General features: G+C 42.2%; 1 protein-coding gene across 1 annotated transcript in view; it reads right to left on the reverse strand.

The window, feature by feature from the left end:
* The window catches only part of LOC126184331 (glutamate receptor ionotropic, kainate glr-3-like), a 94008-nt gene extending 72420 nt beyond the window's left edge, over nt 1–21588 (reverse strand). The window contains exons 1-2 of the mRNA XM_049926706.1: nt 21425–21588; nt 18325–18457 (exon numbers count right to left, since the gene is read on the reverse strand). Coding sequence (XP_049782663.1) covers nt 18325–18457; nt 21425–21588 — 297 coding nt within the window. The remainder of the gene's footprint in view (nt 1–18324; nt 18458–21424) is intronic.
* Nucleotides 21589–21911: the final 323 nt, after the last annotated feature.

Consider the following 21911-nt stretch of genomic DNA (forward strand, 5'->3'; position numbering starts at 1 on the left):
ATGTACTGTGGAGACCTCACGCCCCACGTGTTGAGCAATTCGGCGGTACGTCCACCCGGCCTCCCGCATGCCCACTATACTCCCTCGCTCAAAGTCACATACGGTTCACGTCCACGTTGCGCGGCATGCTACCAGTGTTAAAGACTGCGATGGAGCTCCGTATGCCACGGCAAACTGGCTGACACTGACGGCGAGGGTGCACAAATGCTGCGCAGCTAGCGCCATTCGACGGCCAACACCGCGGTTCCTGGTGTGTCCGCTGTGCCGTGCGTGTGATCATTGCTTGTACAGCCCTCTCGCAGTGTCCGGAGCAAGTATGGTGGGTCTGACACACCGGTGTCAATGTGTTCTTTTTTCCATTTCCAGGAGTGTATTATGCTACTTGTCGCCTAATTTTGGACTATCACGCATTGAAGGAAAAAATAACATTTATAAAACCAACATTAATATGACATTTACAGCAGCTGCTTTTGTCAGTACGTTAAAAGGCTTGGTGTATTTTGTTCCTTAGTTTGATATTGTTTTGTTGGAGCCCTCGTAGAGGCCTTACGGAGCCCCAGAGCAGACAGTATACAGAATGGAAACTCGGTTGCAATCAGAGAGGTTCTAGGCGCTACAGTCTGGAGCCGCGCGACCGCTACGGTCGCAGGTTCGAATCCTGCCTCGGGCATGGATGTGTGTGATGTCCTTAAGTTAGTTAGGTTTAAGTACTTCTAAGTTCTAGGGGACTGACGACCTCAGCAGTTGAGTCCCATAGTGCTCAGAGCCATTTTTGATCGGTTGTAATCCATGCACCAAAGTTTAGGGCGCATGTGTGAAGTCTACCATTTTGAAACTGAGTAAACAGCTGTGTCTGAAGCCAAAAGCGAATGGATACGTTTTGTTATTTGATTAATTGTGCATCATAGCTGCTGGGCTTACCTGCTTCTTGCAGTTGTTTGATGTACTGTTAAAGATAGCAATATATAATGAGCAGTACTAAGAGAAAAGATCACACACGAAAGTAGCGAGTGGTTCCCACAAACCGACTGCTAGCACTACATGATATAAATGAGTTTTCTGATTTTCTTGCTGTAACAATAAAAGCTCATTAAACTGTAAAAAATAATGTATGTAAATGAAGCAAAGCTATATCAGCTCCCGGAGTTATTATTCAGTAGTGGTCTTCTTTTTTCTTTAAAAAAATTAAAAACGGCTTGTCTCACCTTTATGCGTTTTCTCTACTGCTGTATATAATAACTCTAACTCGATTCTGAGGAAAGTAATTGGAGCACAAACTTGATTTCTTTCGTATCTTATACACACATCAAAAAAAGTTTTGTAGCACCCCGGTTCCCGGAACTCCTGAAGATAGACGTGGACTGTGGATATTCTGTCACAGACACAGTCCCTTTGACTGTTCAAAGAAGTCACTAAACCTACGCAAAGATGTAAACAACCATGTATGAGTAGCGCCTATTAGACGGAGGGGGTCCGACAGTCGATCAGTTCCAGTCATTCCACCACGAAGAAGGTACACGGCTCGTGTTGTCTGTAGTTCAACCATGCCTAGGCGGTCAATACCATGGTTCGATCGAGTCCACATTAGTACTTTGTGCTAGGAAGGGCTCTCAACAAGGGAAGTGTCCAGGCATCTCGGAATGAACCAAACCTATGTTGTTCGGACATGCAGGAGATACAAAGAGACAGGAACTACCTTGCTCAGGCCGTCCAAGGGCTACTACAGCGGTAGATGACCGCTGCCTGAGGATTATGGCTCAGAGGAGCCATGACAGCAACGCCACTATGTTAAACAATGCTTTTCGTTCTGCCACAGGACGTCGTGTTACGACTCAACTGTGCGCAATAGGCTGCATGATGCGCAGCTTCACTCCCGACGTCCATAGCGAGGTCCATCTTTGCAACCACGACACCATGCAGTGCGGTACAGATGGGCCCAATAACATAGCGAATGGACCGCTCAGGATTGGCATCACGTCTCTTCACCGATGAGTGACACATATGCCTTCAGCCAGACAATCGTCGGAGACGTGTCTGGGGACAACCCGGTCAGGCTGAACGCTTTAGACACACTGTCCAGCAAGTGTAGCTAGATGCAGTTTCCCTGATGTTTTGGGGTGTCATTATGTGGGGCCGACGTACGTGCTGGTGGTCATGGAAGGCGCGGTAACTGCTGTACAATACGTTAATGCCATCGTTCGACCGATAGTCAACCGTATCGGCAGCATATTGGCGAGGCATTCGTCTTCATGGACGACAATTCGCAACCCCATCGTGCACATCTTGTGAATGACTTCCTTCAGGATAACGACATCGCTCGAATAGAGTCACCAGCATGTTCTCCAGACATGAACCCTATCGAACATGCCTGGGATAGATTGAAAAGGGCTGTTTATGGACGACGTGACCCACCAACCGCTTTGAGGGATCTAGGCCGAATCGCCGTTGAGAAGTAGGAGAATCTGGATCAACAGTGCCTTGCTAAACTTGTGGATAGTATGCCACGACGAATACAGGCATGCATCAATGCAAGAGGACGTAGTCTACTACTGGGCATTAGAGTTACCGGTGTGTACTGAAATCTGGACCACCAGCTTTGAAGGTCTCGTTGTTTGGTGGTACAACATGCAATGTCTGGTTTTCTTGGGCAATAAAAAGGGCGGAAATGATGTTTATGTTGATATCTGTTCCAATTTTCTGTACAGGTTCCGAAACCCTCGGAACCGAGGTGATTCCAAACTTTTTTTGATGTGTGTAGTTTCGCATCGCAGGTCGATGATCAAGTGTCAATTTTTTCGATATTGGTCATAGTAACTGTGATAGTTGATTTCCTATTACACTGCAGCATAAAATTTGAAGTGTTTTGTAGTGAAATTTGGGTCATTTCAGGAGATACGTTCCTGTGTACTAAATGTAGCTGACATATCGAAATTGTTTTTAAAGTTGGAAGGAAAGCCACATCTCACTACAGTATGGTGAAAACAAAAGTTAAAGTATTTTATTTGATGCAATTTTGTCATATGATGACATGTTGGAGACCGTGGTTGTTTTTGAAGACAAATGTTGATGTGTTATGACAGCAACCAGCCACAAATTTACTTTGAGTTCCTTTATTCAAAGGAAACCGTTACCGGTTTCGAATCGTTGCGATTCATCATCAGACGGTTTACACACTTTCTTTCTGACATTTGGTATTTTTTCTATAGATTAATTGTCCTAAAATATAAATAAAACATAATTACAAACACGTCACACACAGATGGTTGCGTTGCAGATTTTCGTTGTATGTGACTTACGTGAAACGTCGGTTTCGAGTGATTGTTTCCATAACGTTCATCCAATCGATGTAAATGCATTTCCACTGCAGCCTCGTTGTTGCACACGTAATAGTTCTCACTGTACACTTTAGATTTGTCGCTGAGATCATTCCAACCACGCACCACATGTTTTGGTACACACAAAGAGTTTACAAACATATGGGTGTCACAGATGCTATGATATATCGTAACATTTGACAATGATGTCCTATGTTTGGAAAGGATCATATATTCTTTTACAAAACTGGATCATATATTCTTTTACAAAACTGTAATGTCTATTACATTAGTACAGAGAGCTTGAAATTATTATTATTATTATTATTATTTTATTATATATATCTGTTATTGCTAATTTAATTATAAAGATTTTTATATATATGTAGAACTGTATAGGAAAAATAGTATATTATTTTATTACATTTGGCAGCATGAGAATTATAGTAACATATAAATTTTCTACTTGATCTGCAGATAGGTGTATTAATATTATTTGCTTTGGAGGCTGGAAAGTAATTTTTGGAAATTTTTCAGGAAAGGGGTATTAGCCAACTCTGTTTGTTCGTTAAGGATATAGTCTGGGGTGCTGTTTTTGTGTGTGTGTATTTCTAATTCTTCTAATATATTCATAGTGGCTCCTTTTTCTGTTAGATGCAAAATCTTTAAGTTGTCCTCAATGCTTCCCACTGAATGGTTTTCTTCAGCAATATGGGCTGCAAATGCTGATTTGTTCAAGTTACCAAGTCTTAGAGCGTCAATATGTTCTTTGTATCTAATTTCAAAACTTCTGCCTGTCTGTCCAATGTAGAATTTTGGGCATGTATCACATTTGAGTTTGTATATTCCTGATTTACGGTAGGGACTCTTGGAGGTGTATACATCATGGATTACTTTTTGTTGTAATTTATTATTTGTGGAAAAGCTGATTCTGATATTTTTCTTCTTTTTAAATAAGTTTGCTATTTGGTATGAAAGTCGGCCTATGTATGGGAGAGTAGCATATTTAGGTTTGGCTTCAGTGGCACACTGATTTGGCTTGAAGTGACTGCTGTGAAGTGGATCTGTGGGTTTTGTCTGCATTTTGTTGTGGAGTTTTTCTATTATTGTGGGTTTATATTCATTATTATGAGCAACTGTTTTAATTATATTGATTTCATTTTGTTGGTCTGTGTCACTCATTCGTACTTTTTTAATTCGGTGTAGCATCGTTCTGAAATATGCCATTTTTTGTTGGCGGGGGTGGCAAGATGAGTTGCTAATACTGACATCTGTGGTGGTAGGTTTTCTGTAAATACTGAATTGATGTTTATTGTTACTATTGCAAATTTTATTTGAGTGTACAGCCTGTCGGCTCCACGTTCATGTAGCCTGCAGCTCAGTCGTGAACAGTTCGTGCAAGGAGATGCACGCATCTGAAATTAATGACTGCGTTTATTGTTGTGCTTACTGCTGGAAGAAGATAATAACGAAGAAGAAGACATTTCACACCGAGAGTTACATAATAGAAAAGCTGAAACACTATAACTTGACAAAAGTTTCTTTGCAACACTTATCAATTGTCATTTATTAAACGTATGTGATTCATATTACATAATAGGTTAGAGTGAATGTATGGGTCTGGACCTATTTCAAAACAATGGCATAAATAAAATTTTAATGCAGCCTACTGTCCGCATTTACGGTAATACCTATGTTAATTTGAAAAAAAAAAACATCGTTGGCTGCCAATACTTGGCATCAGCTATCTTAGGTACAGATATGCTACCTATTAGTAACGTTTGGAAGTTTTGTGCTGGACTGGGACTCGAACTCGAATTTCCCACTTATTGCTAGCGATCGCCGTAACCACCTCGGCCATCCACGCACTCCAATTCATTTAGAATTAATTTCGGACGGCTGTCAATACTCATTAATGATTGATCATCCCAACACGCAAGTAAATAATATCTATGTGTTACTTTAAAATTGAAAACATTAACGAAAATTTCAGCACTAATATAAACACTGGAACTCCAGCAGTGTGTCCCGTAACCGCTGATTCTGTTGGAAAGACCCAGAAAAGAAAAATTAAGAAATAAAGTAAAATTGCTGTAAGGAGAAACAACATTTGCAAAACTAAGTAGCTTCATTACTCTAGGAAACTGAAGAAGAAGTAGTGGCTGCTCAAATCTTGTACATATGAACAGTAGTGAAATAAAAACCTACATTTAACGCATCTTGTTTCATTAGAGTTTTTTCTTCCTAAATGTTTTCGTTTAGTCCTTAGATTACTCCTGTTTCGTAAGAATGTCAATTTCGAGCCGTAGTAAAAAGCAGCGATCGTTTCCCATTTACTCGGTTTCAATATGGCGTCGGGCGCAACATTTGACTTCATACAAATCAAAGAAGCCTCTCACTGTTTTCCTTTCTGTATCTGTCTGCCCTGTACCTTTGAGTGTCACTGTTCCAGACATTTAGCTGTTTGGAGCCTTGTGCTTGTTGGGAAGTGGGTGTTTCTTTCTATCAACAAAGACATGTTTCTCAAACGTTTTGATTTCCAAGTACCAAAAATCCCCTTTAGACCCTCCTGGATGTAGAAAGATGACGCTCATTAAAGACTAACTCACTGCCCTTTAATGACGAAAACCGCATTCTGACAAGCTTTCTGTGTTCTGCTACGGTTACATGAAAATTGTCTTACTGAGCTGAGTGTTCATACTCGTCAGCCGTATACTCGTCCCACTGCGGTTTAAAGAAAAGGTGTTAGAAGATTCCATGTCGGACAGAGCTCCGGTTGCTTGGATAAGTCCTACGCATCTGTGGTGCGGCAGTTCCACAGAGGTTCACCTCCAACGAGTGTTTCGCCTTAACAGTCATCTACCCCAATTGCAAGTAGCACACCCTGAGATTGAGTTTTCGTTTCTCTGTAGAGACCTGTAGCATCCTCGTGATACTGGCAGTTAAGCTAAAATCCCCGCTCCCTGTAACTCACAACGAAGGTTTCGCCGTAGCACTGCACTGTGGCTGCTTTAACATGCCCAGAGCATACAGATCCAGAGGACTGGCGGCGCTCGCCATTCCCCAGATCAGAAGCCCTGAATTCACCAAACCGCGGCGAAAGGCCAGATAAATTTGAAATTTCAGGGCAAATGGTTCTGGGCGCAGTTACTACTAGTCAGTACCCAGTAAATCTTCTGACTATCATCAAACGAATACTAAATTAATACGTCTGTCTGTGTGACAGGGCAGGATGCGAGGAAAATTGTAATTTATCATTTGTTTTTCTAAGGCAGGGGCGAGGGCAACAGTTCTCCCTCACTGTGTACGCTCTTGACTAAGCCAGCACAGACTGAGCTCCTTTGAGGTGATCGCCATGTAGCACGACTCGAGGGGCACATGTGACTTAGCGAATGACACGGGCAAGTCGGGTGATACCCCTCCAGTACAAATTGAGGAGATAGTGTTGGATCTTGTGGGAGAAGATTCATCTATCAACACCCGTCAACGTGGCAGTAGTCCTTTGAAGAGTTTCTGAGAGCTTAAGCTGTTATTATAAGGCATATTTATTTATGTCAAAAAAAGGAATGATTAATATCGCACCATTAAATCGTTATTTCAAAGCACTCGTTTTAAGATCCTATACTAACTGATTATTTTGACACTAAAATTATGAAACACCATCATTTTTAATTTTTGTTTCCTGTTGCCATTAAGAAGAGAACAAAAAACTTACCAGGAAGGCGTGGAAATATCTGACGATGAGGTAGGACGCTCATACACAGTCGAAGAGATAAACAGAGAGGAAAAGAAAGAATGAGATTAAGGAACAGAGTACTTACATTACGACTGAAATCAATCATTTTTTTCCATACCCCATCCACTGATTTACTTGATTACTCTTTGTCGACCTACACAGTCAGTGAGGGAAAACTGTCAAGTTACTGGATGAGAAAAGGTGTATTCAAAACTGTACGTAGTTTTATACACCAAAATTCGATTACTGCAAGCCCTTCATCAAATGTCATGAGAAACATTTTGAAACACAGTATTTTTCAGCATTTGTGTTGCGATGTCTCAAATGTTAATGTCTAAAATAAAGTGAAAATAAACTCTCAAATATCTTTTTCCCACATGGACATATGTTGGTCTAGCCTCCAAACTTCTGAAAATTAAGAGAGTGAATTTTATCCATAGTGGATGCTATTGAACCCCGTGACTGTTCCTTCATAGGAGGTGTAGAAAAATTTCAGCTACTAGTCACAATAGAAAATTAATAGTTCTCCTCCAATATAAATATAAAAGAAGTCTGTTTTCAATTCATTAATTGTGCTGATGCACTCTGACAAACTTACGGCATACGTCGTAAAATGAGGTTTCGCGTTTTGATGGATACATTACGAGCTTCGGTGTATAGGAAACTGCATAACTCCCACACAAATCTGTAGCGCCAGTGCCGAGTTTTAGAGACGATAATATTATCAAAGAACGCTCAGAGGTACGTGGAAAGACGGAATTCTACAAATTCGGGTCAAGATGAAGTGGATGCGAATCAATCAATTTCCGCTGCATATTTCAGCTACCTTCTTCCTCTCGTCGGGATCGATCAGAAAACTGCCGTCTAGAAAGTATAAGTCAGGCTTCGGTTACAGATCATTCACACAGTATTTTATTTTAGACAGAAGGGTGCGTTAAACATGTAAGAACTGAAGTGAAGAAATAAGACAGAAGTTCTTCATTGCGCCTCGGGACGTTTGTTGCGATAGAATAATTTGTCATTTAATCAGGTCCCTGAGTTCAGAAAGAAATATAAATACATCAGGATATTAATGTAGATGTTCAAACATTGCCCAAATAGAATTAAAACTGTATCATCAATTGTCAAATAAAACTCGTTCTGAATAATTCCTTTGTAGGTTTCATGGGCTCTTTGGGATTTTTATAATCATTTAGGTGAACGTTTATTCCATTCTGTATAACAGGAAAGCCAGTCTCCACTTTCCTTCTGCGTTTAACACCTCTGCATCCCCAATGTTCCTGCAAAATGCTTCATCAGTTCCGAAGATAATAAAGATTTTAACGGGCTGACTTATAACGTTCTGGTATTCCTTTATGATGGATTGGGAATACTGCAATATTTTTCTAACAGCATCAACTTTTGAGAGATTCATGTTCCGTATAGTGATGGAAAAAAGTAACTTAAGATATGCAATTCAGTATGACAAATTTTGAGTTGTATGTTTTGTTTTTATGTACCTGGAACTGTGATGTATCTAGTCATATAATCTTTTAATGCCTTTACTGAATTCCCGTCTTAGAAGCTGCAGTGCTTCTATTCTGCTTTCTCATTTTGTGCACTTAAAGTTTTTAAAGTCAACCTACTACCACTACTGTTAGGACGTTATGTTATACAGAATGTTTAGCTTTCGTTGACATAGACAACTCACGCATTTAAGCAACTTAATATCACAGGAAGTGTTCAACGTGTCGGTCGCTGTCTCAACGCATTCACGACAACAGCGCAAGGAGTTTCACTACACTCCTACACTCTCTCGTATATCCCCGCTGTCTGTTGTACAAGAAGACAAGCAGCTAGGACAATACCGAACCGTTCCCGTCCATTTTGTACTGGGCTTTCACATACTGACGATGTCACGGAGGACCAGTAAAAAAGAATCCGTAGTACTGAGATCCAGTGACATCGGTGGTCCAGGGAGAGGACCTTCCCTTCCAGTCCAACGATGGATGTGGTCGTTCAGCTACTGACGGACATAACTATCGGACTGGGACTGTGCATCGTCGTACTGAAACCACATTCTCGGGTGAGCAACAGAAGTCACACTGGCCTTGAGAGGAACGTTGGCGGTAGTTTTGGCGCCAGTGTACAGCCATTAGGTCGAGAGACGCTGTCAACAACACAATTTGAGCGCGTCTGTATTTCCAGCATAGCTGTGAGGGATTTTCTCACACGTCGCGAGGGTCGTAATTAGGTGTTGAACCTGTTGTGCGGGCCGTACGAGTGAAATGTTGTGAAAACTAAACGTAAAAAATTGCACTTCAGAGCAATTTTCGAATTTAAAGCGTATTATGGAGCATTTAAATTTTATTATTTGTACTTGTTCAAATGGCTCTGAGCACTATGGGACTTAACTTCTGAGGTCATCAGTCCCCTAGAACTTAGAACTACTTAAGGGGCTCCGGAAAGGCTCAAAATCATGAAAAGTTCAATTTTTACTTTTTTGCGTTTTCTGAATCTGCAGACTATTACCTTTTAATACATATATAATTTATTCAATTCTGAAGACTACAACTATTTTTAAATTTTTTTTGAAATGTGTTCTACATGGGTGTGACCCACTGTGGCGCTGTTAAACTGCTGTCAAATGGTGTTATTATTAACGTCCGTGTTCATCAGGTACATTTTAGTGATGTGAGATAAAGTATGTGTTGTGGCTAACCTGTGATGGTTCAATATATATCGCTGGTGTGATTGTCGATTGTTTCATGTTTATTTACTCTGTCGTTATGTCGAAAATATTCGTAATTAATTCTGTTTCTTGAGTCTCTGTTTTGTTGAAGTATAATAATGAGTAAAAGTAAAGTTGCTGTTGCGACTTTCAATGATGGCAACATTGTAAGGTGCAAGGTATTTAGAAATATGGGAATGAAGATAGGTTCTAACATGGCACGAGCGATGCTTGCTTTAGACAAGGAACGCCTTCGGGCTGCAGACAGGGCTGTAAAGAGTCTAGAAATACAAGCAAGAGTAAACAGGAGGAGGAACAAGAGGAAGCTGGAGGAGGAGTTTGCAGAGGATGAAGATAATCCATCCTATGGACCTGGAATACACTAAAAAGGTAATCCAATCTTTGTCGCTCGATTCCCAAAACTTTTATTTTCTCATGCTAATTACATGTTTTCTAAGGATTTTCCAAACATATTTGTTTCAAACTTTCAGTAAATGTTACACAGTACCTTCTGCATAATTTAACACAACCTTTTTCCCAAAAACTGTATATTTTTGAATATATAAATAAAAAACTGCAAAAAAATGTTGTGAATTTTCATTACAATTGAAAAAAATCATCTTTAATAACTTAACTAAAATTTTGTAAAATCCCTGTGTTAAGTTGTAGCCCATATTCCAATAAATAATCTGTAAAAAGTTCAACTTCCTACCTCAAATACTTTGTGAGGAAAGATGTAATTTATAAGCGTTATTTTAGCATTGCAAGTATAGGGCGTTCCGGGGCCCCTTAAACCTAACTAACCTAAGAACATCACACACATCCATGCCCGAGGCAGGGTTCGAACCTGCGACCGTAGCGGTCGCGCGGCTCCAGACTGTAGCGCCTAGAACACAGTTTATGACCTAAAGTTCTTTGTCCAGTTCCGCTTTTAAATTTTTCTTTGTTTCTACAGCAAGTGATTTGTATTTTATGGTAAATGTAAGTACAGTTTGTACAGGAAAATATAAAAAACACCTTATTGCATTAATAGCTCTACTTCGCTTTGTATTCATCTACATCGACGGACATGGCAGCTACAACCCTCATAGTGTTGTAATGGGGATGTTGACAAATTTTTAGGGTTATCACCATTTGGTTGTCGTATACTTAGCACGACAAAAATTATTTTCATAAAACTACTATCGCATTTAAAAACAAAAAACTCTTTTGTTTATTTGAGTTTTGAATCTCCCGCTACATCTACAGCCATACTCTGCTAACCACTGTGACGCACGTGGCAGACGGTTCGTGACATTGTGCCTGTTATTAGGGCTTTTCCCCATTCCATTCATGTATGGAGCGCAGGAGGAATGATTGTTCAAATGCCCCGTGTGTACTGTAATTAATCTAATCTTGTCCTGACGATTCCTACGGGAGTGATACGTAGGGGAATGTGGTATGTTCCTACAGTCGTTTAACGCCAGTTCTTGAAACTTTGTAAGCAGGCTTTCTCGGGGTAATTTACGTCTATGTTCAAGAGCCTGTCAGTTTAGTTTCTTCAACATATCTGTGATACTCTCCCACAGGTCAAACAAATCTGTGACCATTCGCTCTGCCCTTTTTTATGCCCCTAATTAGCCCTATTTGGTACAAGTCTCACACACTTGAACAATATTCTAGAATGGGTCGCACGAATGATTTTTAAGCACTCTACTGGAACAGTCTCACATAAGATATTACAATATAATAATCAGAGAATCGAATGCCTACAACATGAATGCCATCGAGCCTAGTGATCGACTCCCTATAGCCCAGTGGGGGGAGTATTTATGGCGCTGAGGAGTGGTTTTGCCATACGACGTCATTTGTGATGACCCAATCGGTATCGTTCATTATGAGTCGTCAGTGGTCTTCGGTTTTGCTGTACTGGCTTAATCAGTTAGTTGCAGTATCATAATTGCTTCGTCAAACCCCTGATAGGTGTTCTTGCGACCTACGTGGTGTGTCTTACATATCGTTACGACAGTACGGGAGCATATTGGTCTGCACTTGTCTTACACTTTTCCACTGAGCTCGCTCGCAGTCTTACGCAGAAGTGTCGTACTCTTGGTGAGCGACTAACCGTGTCGAAATATTTACGCCTAGCGGCTGTCTCGTGTTGATACTTCCGCGTGCTTGCAAAATGTCGGACTGTAGGGATGTAGAAAAATTTTTCCTCTCTCATTCCCTTTCTATCTTGATGCATAGCATTGCCTTCGGTTTCAATTCCTGTCCCATCTGCGAGTGACTGGACACTAACCTTGGAGCCACTAACAGCCTTTCCATATGACCAGAATTTGTTTTTTTGTGATAGATCATTTGACAGTATTCTGCTACGGTAATCGTAGAAGGATTCACGCATTGGTGTCTTGACAGCCAAACACGTTTCATTCGTCATCTTCCTGTCTACGGCCCTATGCTTTGGTTTACACCTATTATGCAGTAGTCCCTGTTTCTTTAGCACTTTCCTTCCTGTGACGGTGTACCATGGAGGGTTCCTCCCATCACGAACTGTTGTACTGGGTACGTACTAATCCCATGCGTGGTAAAGTATTCTTTAAAACTTGAGCCATAGTTCCTCTACATGCTCCTGTACTGTGCTAACAATTTCAAGTTCCTCATTGAGATATGACAATACTGCTTTTTATATAGTTTACTGAACATATAAATCTTTCTACTTGTTTTAGCTGCCCTTTGTACTTTAGAAGTCATTGTTGCTACAACTGTCTCTTGGTGACTCATACCAGTTTCAGTGTTGACATCCTCAAGAAAGCCTGATCTATTTGTTGCCATTAGATCTAATATATTTCCACATGAATGGCATTCCGATCTCTCTGTTCTAAATACTTTCCAGAGAAGGCATTCAGTAATATTTCACATGATTTCTTGTCACGTCCACCACTTACCTACTGTAATTTTCCCAACTGATTGTTCGATGATTAAAGTATCCTCTGATAATTACATATAAGTGAGCCTAGTTCCTCTTTAAGTTTTTGGTTACATCTGGAGTTGAGTCTGGTGGTTGACAGAATGGCTCGTTACAATTTTATGCCCACCCCTGATACTGAGTCTTGCCCAAACGATCTCGCATGCGACTTGAATTTCTATCTCGATGGATTTTAGTGTGTTGTTTATAGCCTTTCGGTATACACTTAAATTTTCACCAAAAATTTCACTGCTCTCAACTTCAGATTCTAACCAATTTTCAGTATCTAGTAATATATGAGCTTCCTTGCTTTTTAGGAGTGCTTCAAACTCTGGCACTCTTTTGCGAACACTTCGGCAGTTAACTACTAGGATTTTAATGCTCTCATCTGTGGGGGTATTCGTTTGGATCTTACACTTACACTTTTGGGTCTTCCACAACTGTCGTTATTACTGAATGGAGAGTCGTCGATTCTAAAAAACCCTCGTGAACACCCCTCACAGTCAGTTACCTGGGTAGCAGCCTCCGATTTGCAATGCACATCTGACCAATTTAGGGGGCCTCTACTGTTCTCAGAACTAAGGTGCAAGTCTGGGAAGTCACAGAATAGCGTTTCACAGAATCTTCGCAGTCTCTGGTCAAAGACTTTTACTCGACTCACAAACAGGGGGCCACGATGTGTTCCAGGGACAGTACTGCACACTGTGAGCTTCACCGAGCGAGGTGGCGCAGTGGTTAGACACTGGACTCGCATTCGGGAGGACGACGGTTCAATCCCGCGTCCGGCCATCCTGATTTGGGTTTTCCGTGATTTCCCTAAATCATTCCAGGCAAATGCCGGGATGGTTCCTCTGAAAGGGCACGGCCGACTTCCTTCCCCATCCTTCCCTAATCCGATGAGACCGATGACCACGCTGTCTGGTCTCCTTCCCCAAAAACAACAACTAACACTGTGAGCTTCGTTGAAACTCCCTCACCAAGGCCAGTATTCTCAAGCGTCTTTGCCAGACATTGAAATGATCGAAATATGTCCATGGGGCCCAAATGACAGTCATCATTTGTCATGTAAGATACAATCTATCAGTTGAACGCACGCTGTTCTCTCTATGGCTGCCGTAATAGCCTTTTCAACATGCCGAATGAGGCCACCACGCATCCACACTGAGTGACATGGTGCTCCTTTCTATCCCTTGCTGCCGTCTCCCTAGGGGCTATCGTTATTCACCGTACGTTCGAACTACCAACTGCTAATAGACTCCTGTCCTTTTACGTTTGCCTCGTCTTTGCGTTTGCCTCGTCAACAGGTGAAGTGAGCGCTGCTGGCTCAGTTTCGGCTTCAGTGAAAGACAGCGCCTCAAACTTGTAAGTTACGGGTGTTGGTATAGCACCCTGAGTTCTCTCTGGTCCGAGCCTCCTCTGTACAGGGTGCCTAGCCCTACCACTGACATGCTCGTCTCACTCAAGTAGACGAGTGGTGATCGGTCCCGTACTTACTATAGAAGAAACACAACCCTTAGGAGGTGGCAGTACTTGAGGTAGCTTTGATATTTCTGCTATATGACTTTCGGGAGCTCCGTCAACACACCCATTCGCGGCAGCTTCTTTGTCGTGTGGTAGTAGCCATGGCGATTTCCAGCTGTCAGACAACTCACCTCGTTTTCAAGAATAGCATTCACAGTGGGGCAGCATTGTGGCTATTGCAATGTTCTGCAGAACAGAAAGCAAATATTCCGGCTGAAACGCTTACAGTGGCCGCGTAACCTAGCTACGGCTTCTAGATTCAGTGAATTATCTGTTAAACCTGTGGATCTTTTAAGACATCTTGAACGTTTCGCACAATACCTTATCAACGAATAAAACAGTATGAAAATGCTGTATCCCAGCTCAAGGAGCAGTGCCTGACGTCTGCAAATATTGGCTATGTCTGCAACTGGCATTAGGTGTGCACAGGCTGTATCGTAATTAACAGTGAAAGTTGACGGGGGTAAAATCTACTGCAGTGGAAGCATAAAGGTTCCAGTAGATATGGATCCGCGCCGTTTGCGGAATAGCTGCAAATTTGTGGTTACGAGTCGCCACTGACTTCAGCAGGAATTATTCTCATAGTTAGTAAAGTACTTATATATGCAATCTTTTCGATTCTCTTCCCGTATACATAACTCAATGCACTTCTTCCTAATATCTTGAAGCTCTTGAAGCTCTTGAAGCGCCACACACCATACCGTATAGAGGTGGATAGTCTTTAGACCATATGACGGGCTTATTTCAATAGTGGTACAAGTCCATTACCTCCACTTTTCTGCCTATAATGCTTCTGAAATTAATTATCCAAACAAACAGAAAGAAAGGTTCATCTCTAGCAAGAAGCCATATGCTTGAATATTTCTGGTATCTCAACTGCAGATTTTTCAGCGCTCATTTAACTTTAGGACTCTGTATCCCAAAATGAACAAAAATGGACTTGTACCACTACTGAAATAAGCCCTTCATATAGATGGCCAACTCCACAATAAATGAGGAATATTACTTCTAACACCAACGTGAATTTATAATTACGCACATTATTTCTACAAATATGTTAACATAGATTGATACAGCCAGTGACGTTATCTCACCTCTCTCGTTTACCATCTGCACGGAAGTTTAACTGTATTCTGTTAATGTGCGCACACTGGCCGTAACGTCTGCCTGGCCTCAATTGGACGTAGTTATACAATTGGGAACCAACTACCATTTTACAGATTGCCGGTTCTGTATTGCAAACTGTGATGGAATGTGTGCAGTATGTCAAGCAAAACAGAACCAACTCCATCCCATAACATGATGCTCTGTAGAGAGGTCTGGAGCAACTACCAGTTGCTGTATCCACGTGGCAGTGATTTGCAATGTGGAACCAAAACGGCTACTCTAGTTGTATAACTACGGAATCCATACAGGAAAAAATAACGAAGGTCACTGTTATGTGCGGATTGAAGGAGTTGCTGGTCATGGAGCTCAAGAAGAATGATCTCGTCTAAGGAAACACATTCTTAGCAATGTTACTGAACAAATTAAGTCACTGATTTTGTGGTCTGGTTCTTGTGGAGAGCAGAACAGAAACACAAAAATGTTGAAGACTGCTCTACAGGAACACGCTACCCTTAAAACGATTACCATAGGATTTCTATTTCTGGTCATTCATTCTTACCGAATGAAGCGACCTTGATGATACATAAAGTGCACTAAAAATGCAACAAAGGCCGTATACTACAGAAGATTACATCACTGTCATGCAACAGGTCAGAAAAAAACACTATCTGCAAATCCGTAAGATGGCAAAGGAAAACTTTTGGAGTACTTCACCGTTAGAAAAAAAAAAAAACAGTCAACAGAAATCATGAGACACAACAACAAAGTTAATTCGCTGGAACTTACAAATACGAATAACAAAGAAGAAATCTTATTCAGTGTTCATGAACGACAACTTCGAAGAGAATTTCGTTGAACTAAATATTCAGAGACGTACTGTAGGCCTCCCAAAGTCTTCGCCAGACCTAACAGCATTCTTGGTACCTCTACGGCCAAATGCTAAAGCAACATCACTGCCAAAATTGCAGTACATAAAATCGACAATGCACCTCATTCCAGGGGATTCCAAAGAGATTTATGAAAAACTTCAGACCCTGAAATTGTGGATGATGTTGATGGCACTAATGCTAAATTAATTTCACTTTGTAGTAGCTTTCAAACATGTCAATGTGTAAGAGAATCATATGGGCATAACGTATTTATGTAATTAACGACAGTAGTAATAATGTTAACTTAAGTGTTGAAGTAATTACTTTCATCAAACTGTATAAAAATAATCAAATAGTTTGTATTTCATATAATGTTTAAACTATTTTTGTATTTACTTCCACATTCTGCCGCTGTTACACTGGCGTTGTGAATTAAAAAAATTGTTCAAACATAAATTCTGAAGTGTAGTTATTTCAGTGATATAAGTGCTGCCTCATTTTCTCTCTTTCCAACTACGAACCACAATAACCAAGCCCCGGTGTCAAATTTAAGATAAGCAGTAAGAAACCAACTCCAATTTCGGCACCCTACGCACGGTGGATCAATAACTGTTGAGGCCTGTAGTATTAATCCGATAGAACATTAGAAAATGTTAATAATGAGGCAGTCGCATTTGGTATAATGTCAGATTTGAATTTTATGTGTAAAGTTATGCTAAAACAGCTCTAGCTCAAAATGTAGATTTCCGAGTTGATTCCATTTGGATAACCACGTCCAACTGTTCTATTGACTTCCATGTGGACAGACCGTCAGTGGCAGAGCACCTCATGTTCCTGCTGCTAAGAAGGCGGGTACACCGTTCGTTTGTTGTGTATTTTTACGAGCTTCCAGCAGGTTCACCTACATATTTCTAGTTTTCACTCGTTCATGCTATCACCGTAGTCCAAACCAAACACACTCGTCGAGAAACCTATATTGTTTCTAAGTATCATAAGGGTGGCGTGTTGGCGAAACCATTATAACAGATTTACAAATAGTAGCGAAAGGCTATTTACAATTTGTACAGAAACCAGATGGCAGTTATAAGAGTCGAGGGACATGAAAGGGAAGCAGTGGTTGGGAAGGGAGTAAGACAGGGTTGTAGCCTCTCCCCGATGTTATTCAATCTGTATATTGAGCAAGCAGTAAAGGAAACAAAAGAAAAATTCGGCGTAGGTATTAAAATCCATGGAGAAGAAATAAAAACTTTAAGGTTCGCCGATGACATTGTAATTCTGTCAGAGACAGCAAAGGACTTGGAAGAGCAGTTGAACGGAATGGATGGTGTCTTGAAGGGAGGATATGAGATGAACATCAACAAAAGCAAAACGAGGATAATGGAATGTAGTCGAATTAAGTCGGGTGATGTTGAGGGTATTAGATTAGGAAATGAGACACTTAAAGTAGTAAAGGAGTTTTGCTATTTGGGGAGCAAAATAACTGATGATGGTCGAAGTAGATAGGATATAAAATGTAGACTGGCAATGGCAAGGAAAGCGTTTCTGAAGAAGAGAAATTTGTTAACATCGAGTATAGATTTAAGTGTCAGGAAGTCATTTCTGAAAGTATTTGTATGGAGTGTAGCCATGTATGGAAGTGAAACATGGACGATAAATAGTTTAGACAAGAAGAGAATAGAAGCTTTCGAAATGTGGTGCTACAGAAGAATGCTGAAGATTAGATGGGTAGATCACATAACTAATGAGGAAGTATTGAATAGGATTGGGGAAAAGAGAAGTTTGTGGCACAACTTGACCAGAAGAAGGGATCGGTTGGTAGGACATGTTCTGAGGCATCAAGGGATGACCAATTTAGTATTGGAGGGCAGCGTGGAGGGTAAAAATCGTAGGGGGAGACCAAGAGATGAATACACCAAGCAGATTCAGAAGGATGTAGGTTGCAGTAGGCACTGGGAGATGAAGAAGCTTGCACAGGATAGAGTAGCATGGAGAGCTGCATCAGACCAGTCTCAGGACTGAAGACCACAACAACAACAAAAACAGTAGATTTCTGACAATTTTCGTGTACAGTTTCGATGATGTGCTAAAAGAGTTAAGTCTGTCGAGAGTGGCCTGTGTACCTGATGCAGGTAAGCGGCGTTGGCGAGTCTGCACTGTGGTGATGCATGGTAAATATGTGAAGCAAGTGATGGTAGCTTCGGTTTGCCCTTTGTTGACCTTGCTGTCTTGACGTATTGTTGAGAGGGAGAGAGACTGAAAAATAGAAAACTGTCTCAGTTAGAGTATGGTGCAGATGAGCAGCGTGGGGAACCTCACTTTCTGCTTGATCATGTCAAATACATTGTGTCCCTGATTTTTGCGATCAAAGTTATGTACAACCAGATGATCATTAGCTGGTTAATTTGAGCTGAGGAATTAATGGTCGTCAATAAAAATTCAGTTTATCGTTGATACGAAAATCTCACGCCTTATAACATCTGCTTGAGCTCATAGCAACTATACAGGGTGACGACAGCTAGCCCCAAATGCGTGCACTACAATGGCGTGTAAGACGCCAGACACACATTCATGTAAACGGTGGTTCTAATACCCATGTGGTCATCCAGATATACACTTCTGGAAATTGAAATAAGAACACCGTGAATTCATTGTCCCAGGAAGGGGAAACTTTATTGACACATTCCTGGGGTCAGATACATCACATGATCACACTGACAGAACCACAGGCACATAGATACAGGCAACAGAGCATGCACAATGTCGGCACTAGTACAGTGTATATCCACCTTTCGCAGCAATGCAGGCTGCTATTCTCCAATGGAGACTATCGTAGAGATGCTGGATGTAGTCCTGTGGAACGGCTTGCCATGCCATTTCCACCTGGCGCCTCAGTTGGACCAGCGTTCGTGCTGGACGTGCAGACCGCGTGAGACGACGCTTCATCCAGTCCCAAACATGCTCAATGGGGGACAGATCCGGAGATCTTGCTGGCCAGGGTAGTTGACTTACACCTTCTAGAGCACGTTGGGTGGCACGGGATACATGCGGACGTGCATTGTCCTGTTGGAACAGCAAGTTCCCTTGCCGGTCTAGGAATGGTAGAACGATGGGTTCGATAACGGTTTGGATGTACCGTGCACTATTCAGTGTCCCCTCGACGATCACCAGTGGTGTACGGCCAGTGTAGGAGATCGCTCCCCACACCATGATGCCGGGTGTTGGCCCTGTGTGCCTCGGTCGTATGCAGTCCTGATTGTGGCGCTCACCTGCACGGCGCCAAACACGCATACGACCATCATTGGCACCAAGGCAGAAGCGACTCTCATCGCTGAAGACGACACGTCTCCATTCGCCCCTCCATTCACGCCTGTCGCGACACCCCTGGAGGCGGGCTGCACGATGTTGGGGCGTGAGCGGAAGACGGCCTAACGGTGTGCGGGACCGTAGCCCAGCTTCATGGAGACGGTTGCGAATGGTCCTCGCCGATACCCCAGGAGCAACAGTGTCCCTAATTTGCTGGGAAGTGGCGGTGCGGTCCCCTACGGCACTGCGTAGGATCCTACGGTCTTGGCGTGCATCCGTGTGTCGCTGCGGTCCGGTCCCAGGTCGACGGGCACGTGCACCTTCCGCCGACCACTGGCGACAACATCGATGTACTGTGGAGACCTCACGCCCCACGTGTTGAGCAGTTCGGCGGTACGTCCACCCGGCCTCCCGCATGCCCACTGTACGCCCTCGCCCAAAGTCCGTCAACTGCACATACGGTTCACGTCCACGCTGTCGCGGCATGCTACCAGTGTTAAAGACTGCGATGGAGCTCCGTATGCCACGGCAAACTGGCTGACACTGACGGCGGCGGTGCACAAATGCTGCGCAGCTAGCGCCATTCGACGGCCAACACCGCGGTTCCTGGTGTGTCCGCTGTGCCGTGCGTGTGATCATTGCTTGTACAGCCCTCTCGCAGTGTCCGGAGCAAGTATGGTGGGTCTGACACACCGGTGTCAATGTGTTCTTTTTTCCATTTCCAGGAGTGTAATTTATCTGTGGTTTCTGTAAATGCTTAGAGCAAATGTCAGACTGATTCATTGGAAAGTACAGGGCAATTCCTTCACCCATCCATTCCTAGTCCCTATTTGCACTCCATCTCTAATCATCAAACTTTAATCTTCCTTCCTTCCACTTCATCTTCTACTGGCTTTACAAACTTCAGTCCCTTCCTACTACCCCATAGGACAAAAACTGTGTACTCATCACAGACTTATGTGCTTTGTTTTTCAAGGTAGCAACTCGAATGACGATGCAGAAGCGCAAACAGTTTGCAAACACATACCTCACAGGCACTTTCCATTCAAACCTAGTATCACCTCAAATTTTCACTGGTTCGTTGTCTTAAAATTATCAGTTTTCTGTCCTCTCCTGTGTGTATAATTTTGAACCTAAAGATTTGCAACATCCTGAATATAAGATTTGCGATGCTGACATAGGCAGTCCTCCATTCATTTTGTCGCCATTATGTATTTTTTAAGGGAAGAGAGCCTGGATACCAGAAAGATGCCTGGGATAGCGTATGCAGGGCCCATCTGGTGCAGATTAGGGATGTGGTGAAGTATACGTGCTGGTCGTGAGTGGTCATAACTGGACGTTCACAGTGTTGGTATTAGTCAACCCTAGAATCTTGTTGTAGGCATGGTGTATCTTCTAGGAGGAAAGACCCTGAAAGCAAGGAAGTCATCTGCGTATATGCACTAGTACAGATGAACCTAGTGGTGATGTCTCTGGGTATGTTGTACATGGCAATATGTGAAAATGGTAATGGTGGCGTCAGACAGCTGTGCATTCACGTTGCTCTCATAGTGTACTGCTGAGGGACGAAGTCTAAAGCTAGAAAGCTACCTGGACTTGCATATGTACCTGGTGCAGATGAGAGGCTAGACGAAATCTGCATGCTGGTTGTGATAGGCAATTAAACAAACTGACAAAGGTGGGGTTGGGCAGTTTTCCACTAACATTTCCGTCCTATCATGTTGTTGAGGGTGAGAGAGACTGAAGTGTAACATGTTTTGGCATGTAAACTTTAGTGCGTATGAGCGATGTGCTGAAATCTACATTCTGGTTATGTTTTTCAAATATATGAAGCTGGCAGTGGTGGCATAGGCCAGCCCTCCGCTGCTGATGTACTTTTTAAAATAAGAAGATGTGAAGACAGAAAGCTTTCTGTACCTGGTACGGATGAGTGGCATGGTGAAGTCCACATGCTGATTGCGAATGGTGGTCTGCGTGAAGCTAGCGACAGCAGCATCGGCCACTCCACGGGTCAGGTCACCTGTCATGCCACTCCACTCGCCTGCCTCGGACAACGAGCCCCATGACGTTTGCTCCCACATGCGGTATCTGAACACACACACACACACACATTGCTTCTTCACAGGATTCTCCAGATAAAACACAGATGAAAAAAGTAATGAAAACTGTTGGTAGATTACGATAAATAACATATCACCGTTATCCTGTTGCATAGCTCCGTTTCATCATGGCATAGACCTGCTGAATTATTTACAAAGGAATTTTCTCCTATCATCGAAAGGAGACTACCAAACCTCATCAGCAATCATCGAAATTAGTGCCAGACATAACGATCTAATATCGATCATTAACCTATGCTGGAATGATAAGCTTGGGCTGACTAAGAGAGCTGTCGATGTTCAGC

Source organism: Schistocerca cancellata, chromosome 4 (assembly GCF_023864275.1).
Source record: "Schistocerca cancellata isolate TAMUIC-IGC-003103 chromosome 4, iqSchCanc2.1, whole genome shotgun sequence".
Lineage (NCBI taxonomy): Eukaryota > Metazoa > Arthropoda > Insecta > Orthoptera > Acrididae > Schistocerca > Schistocerca cancellata.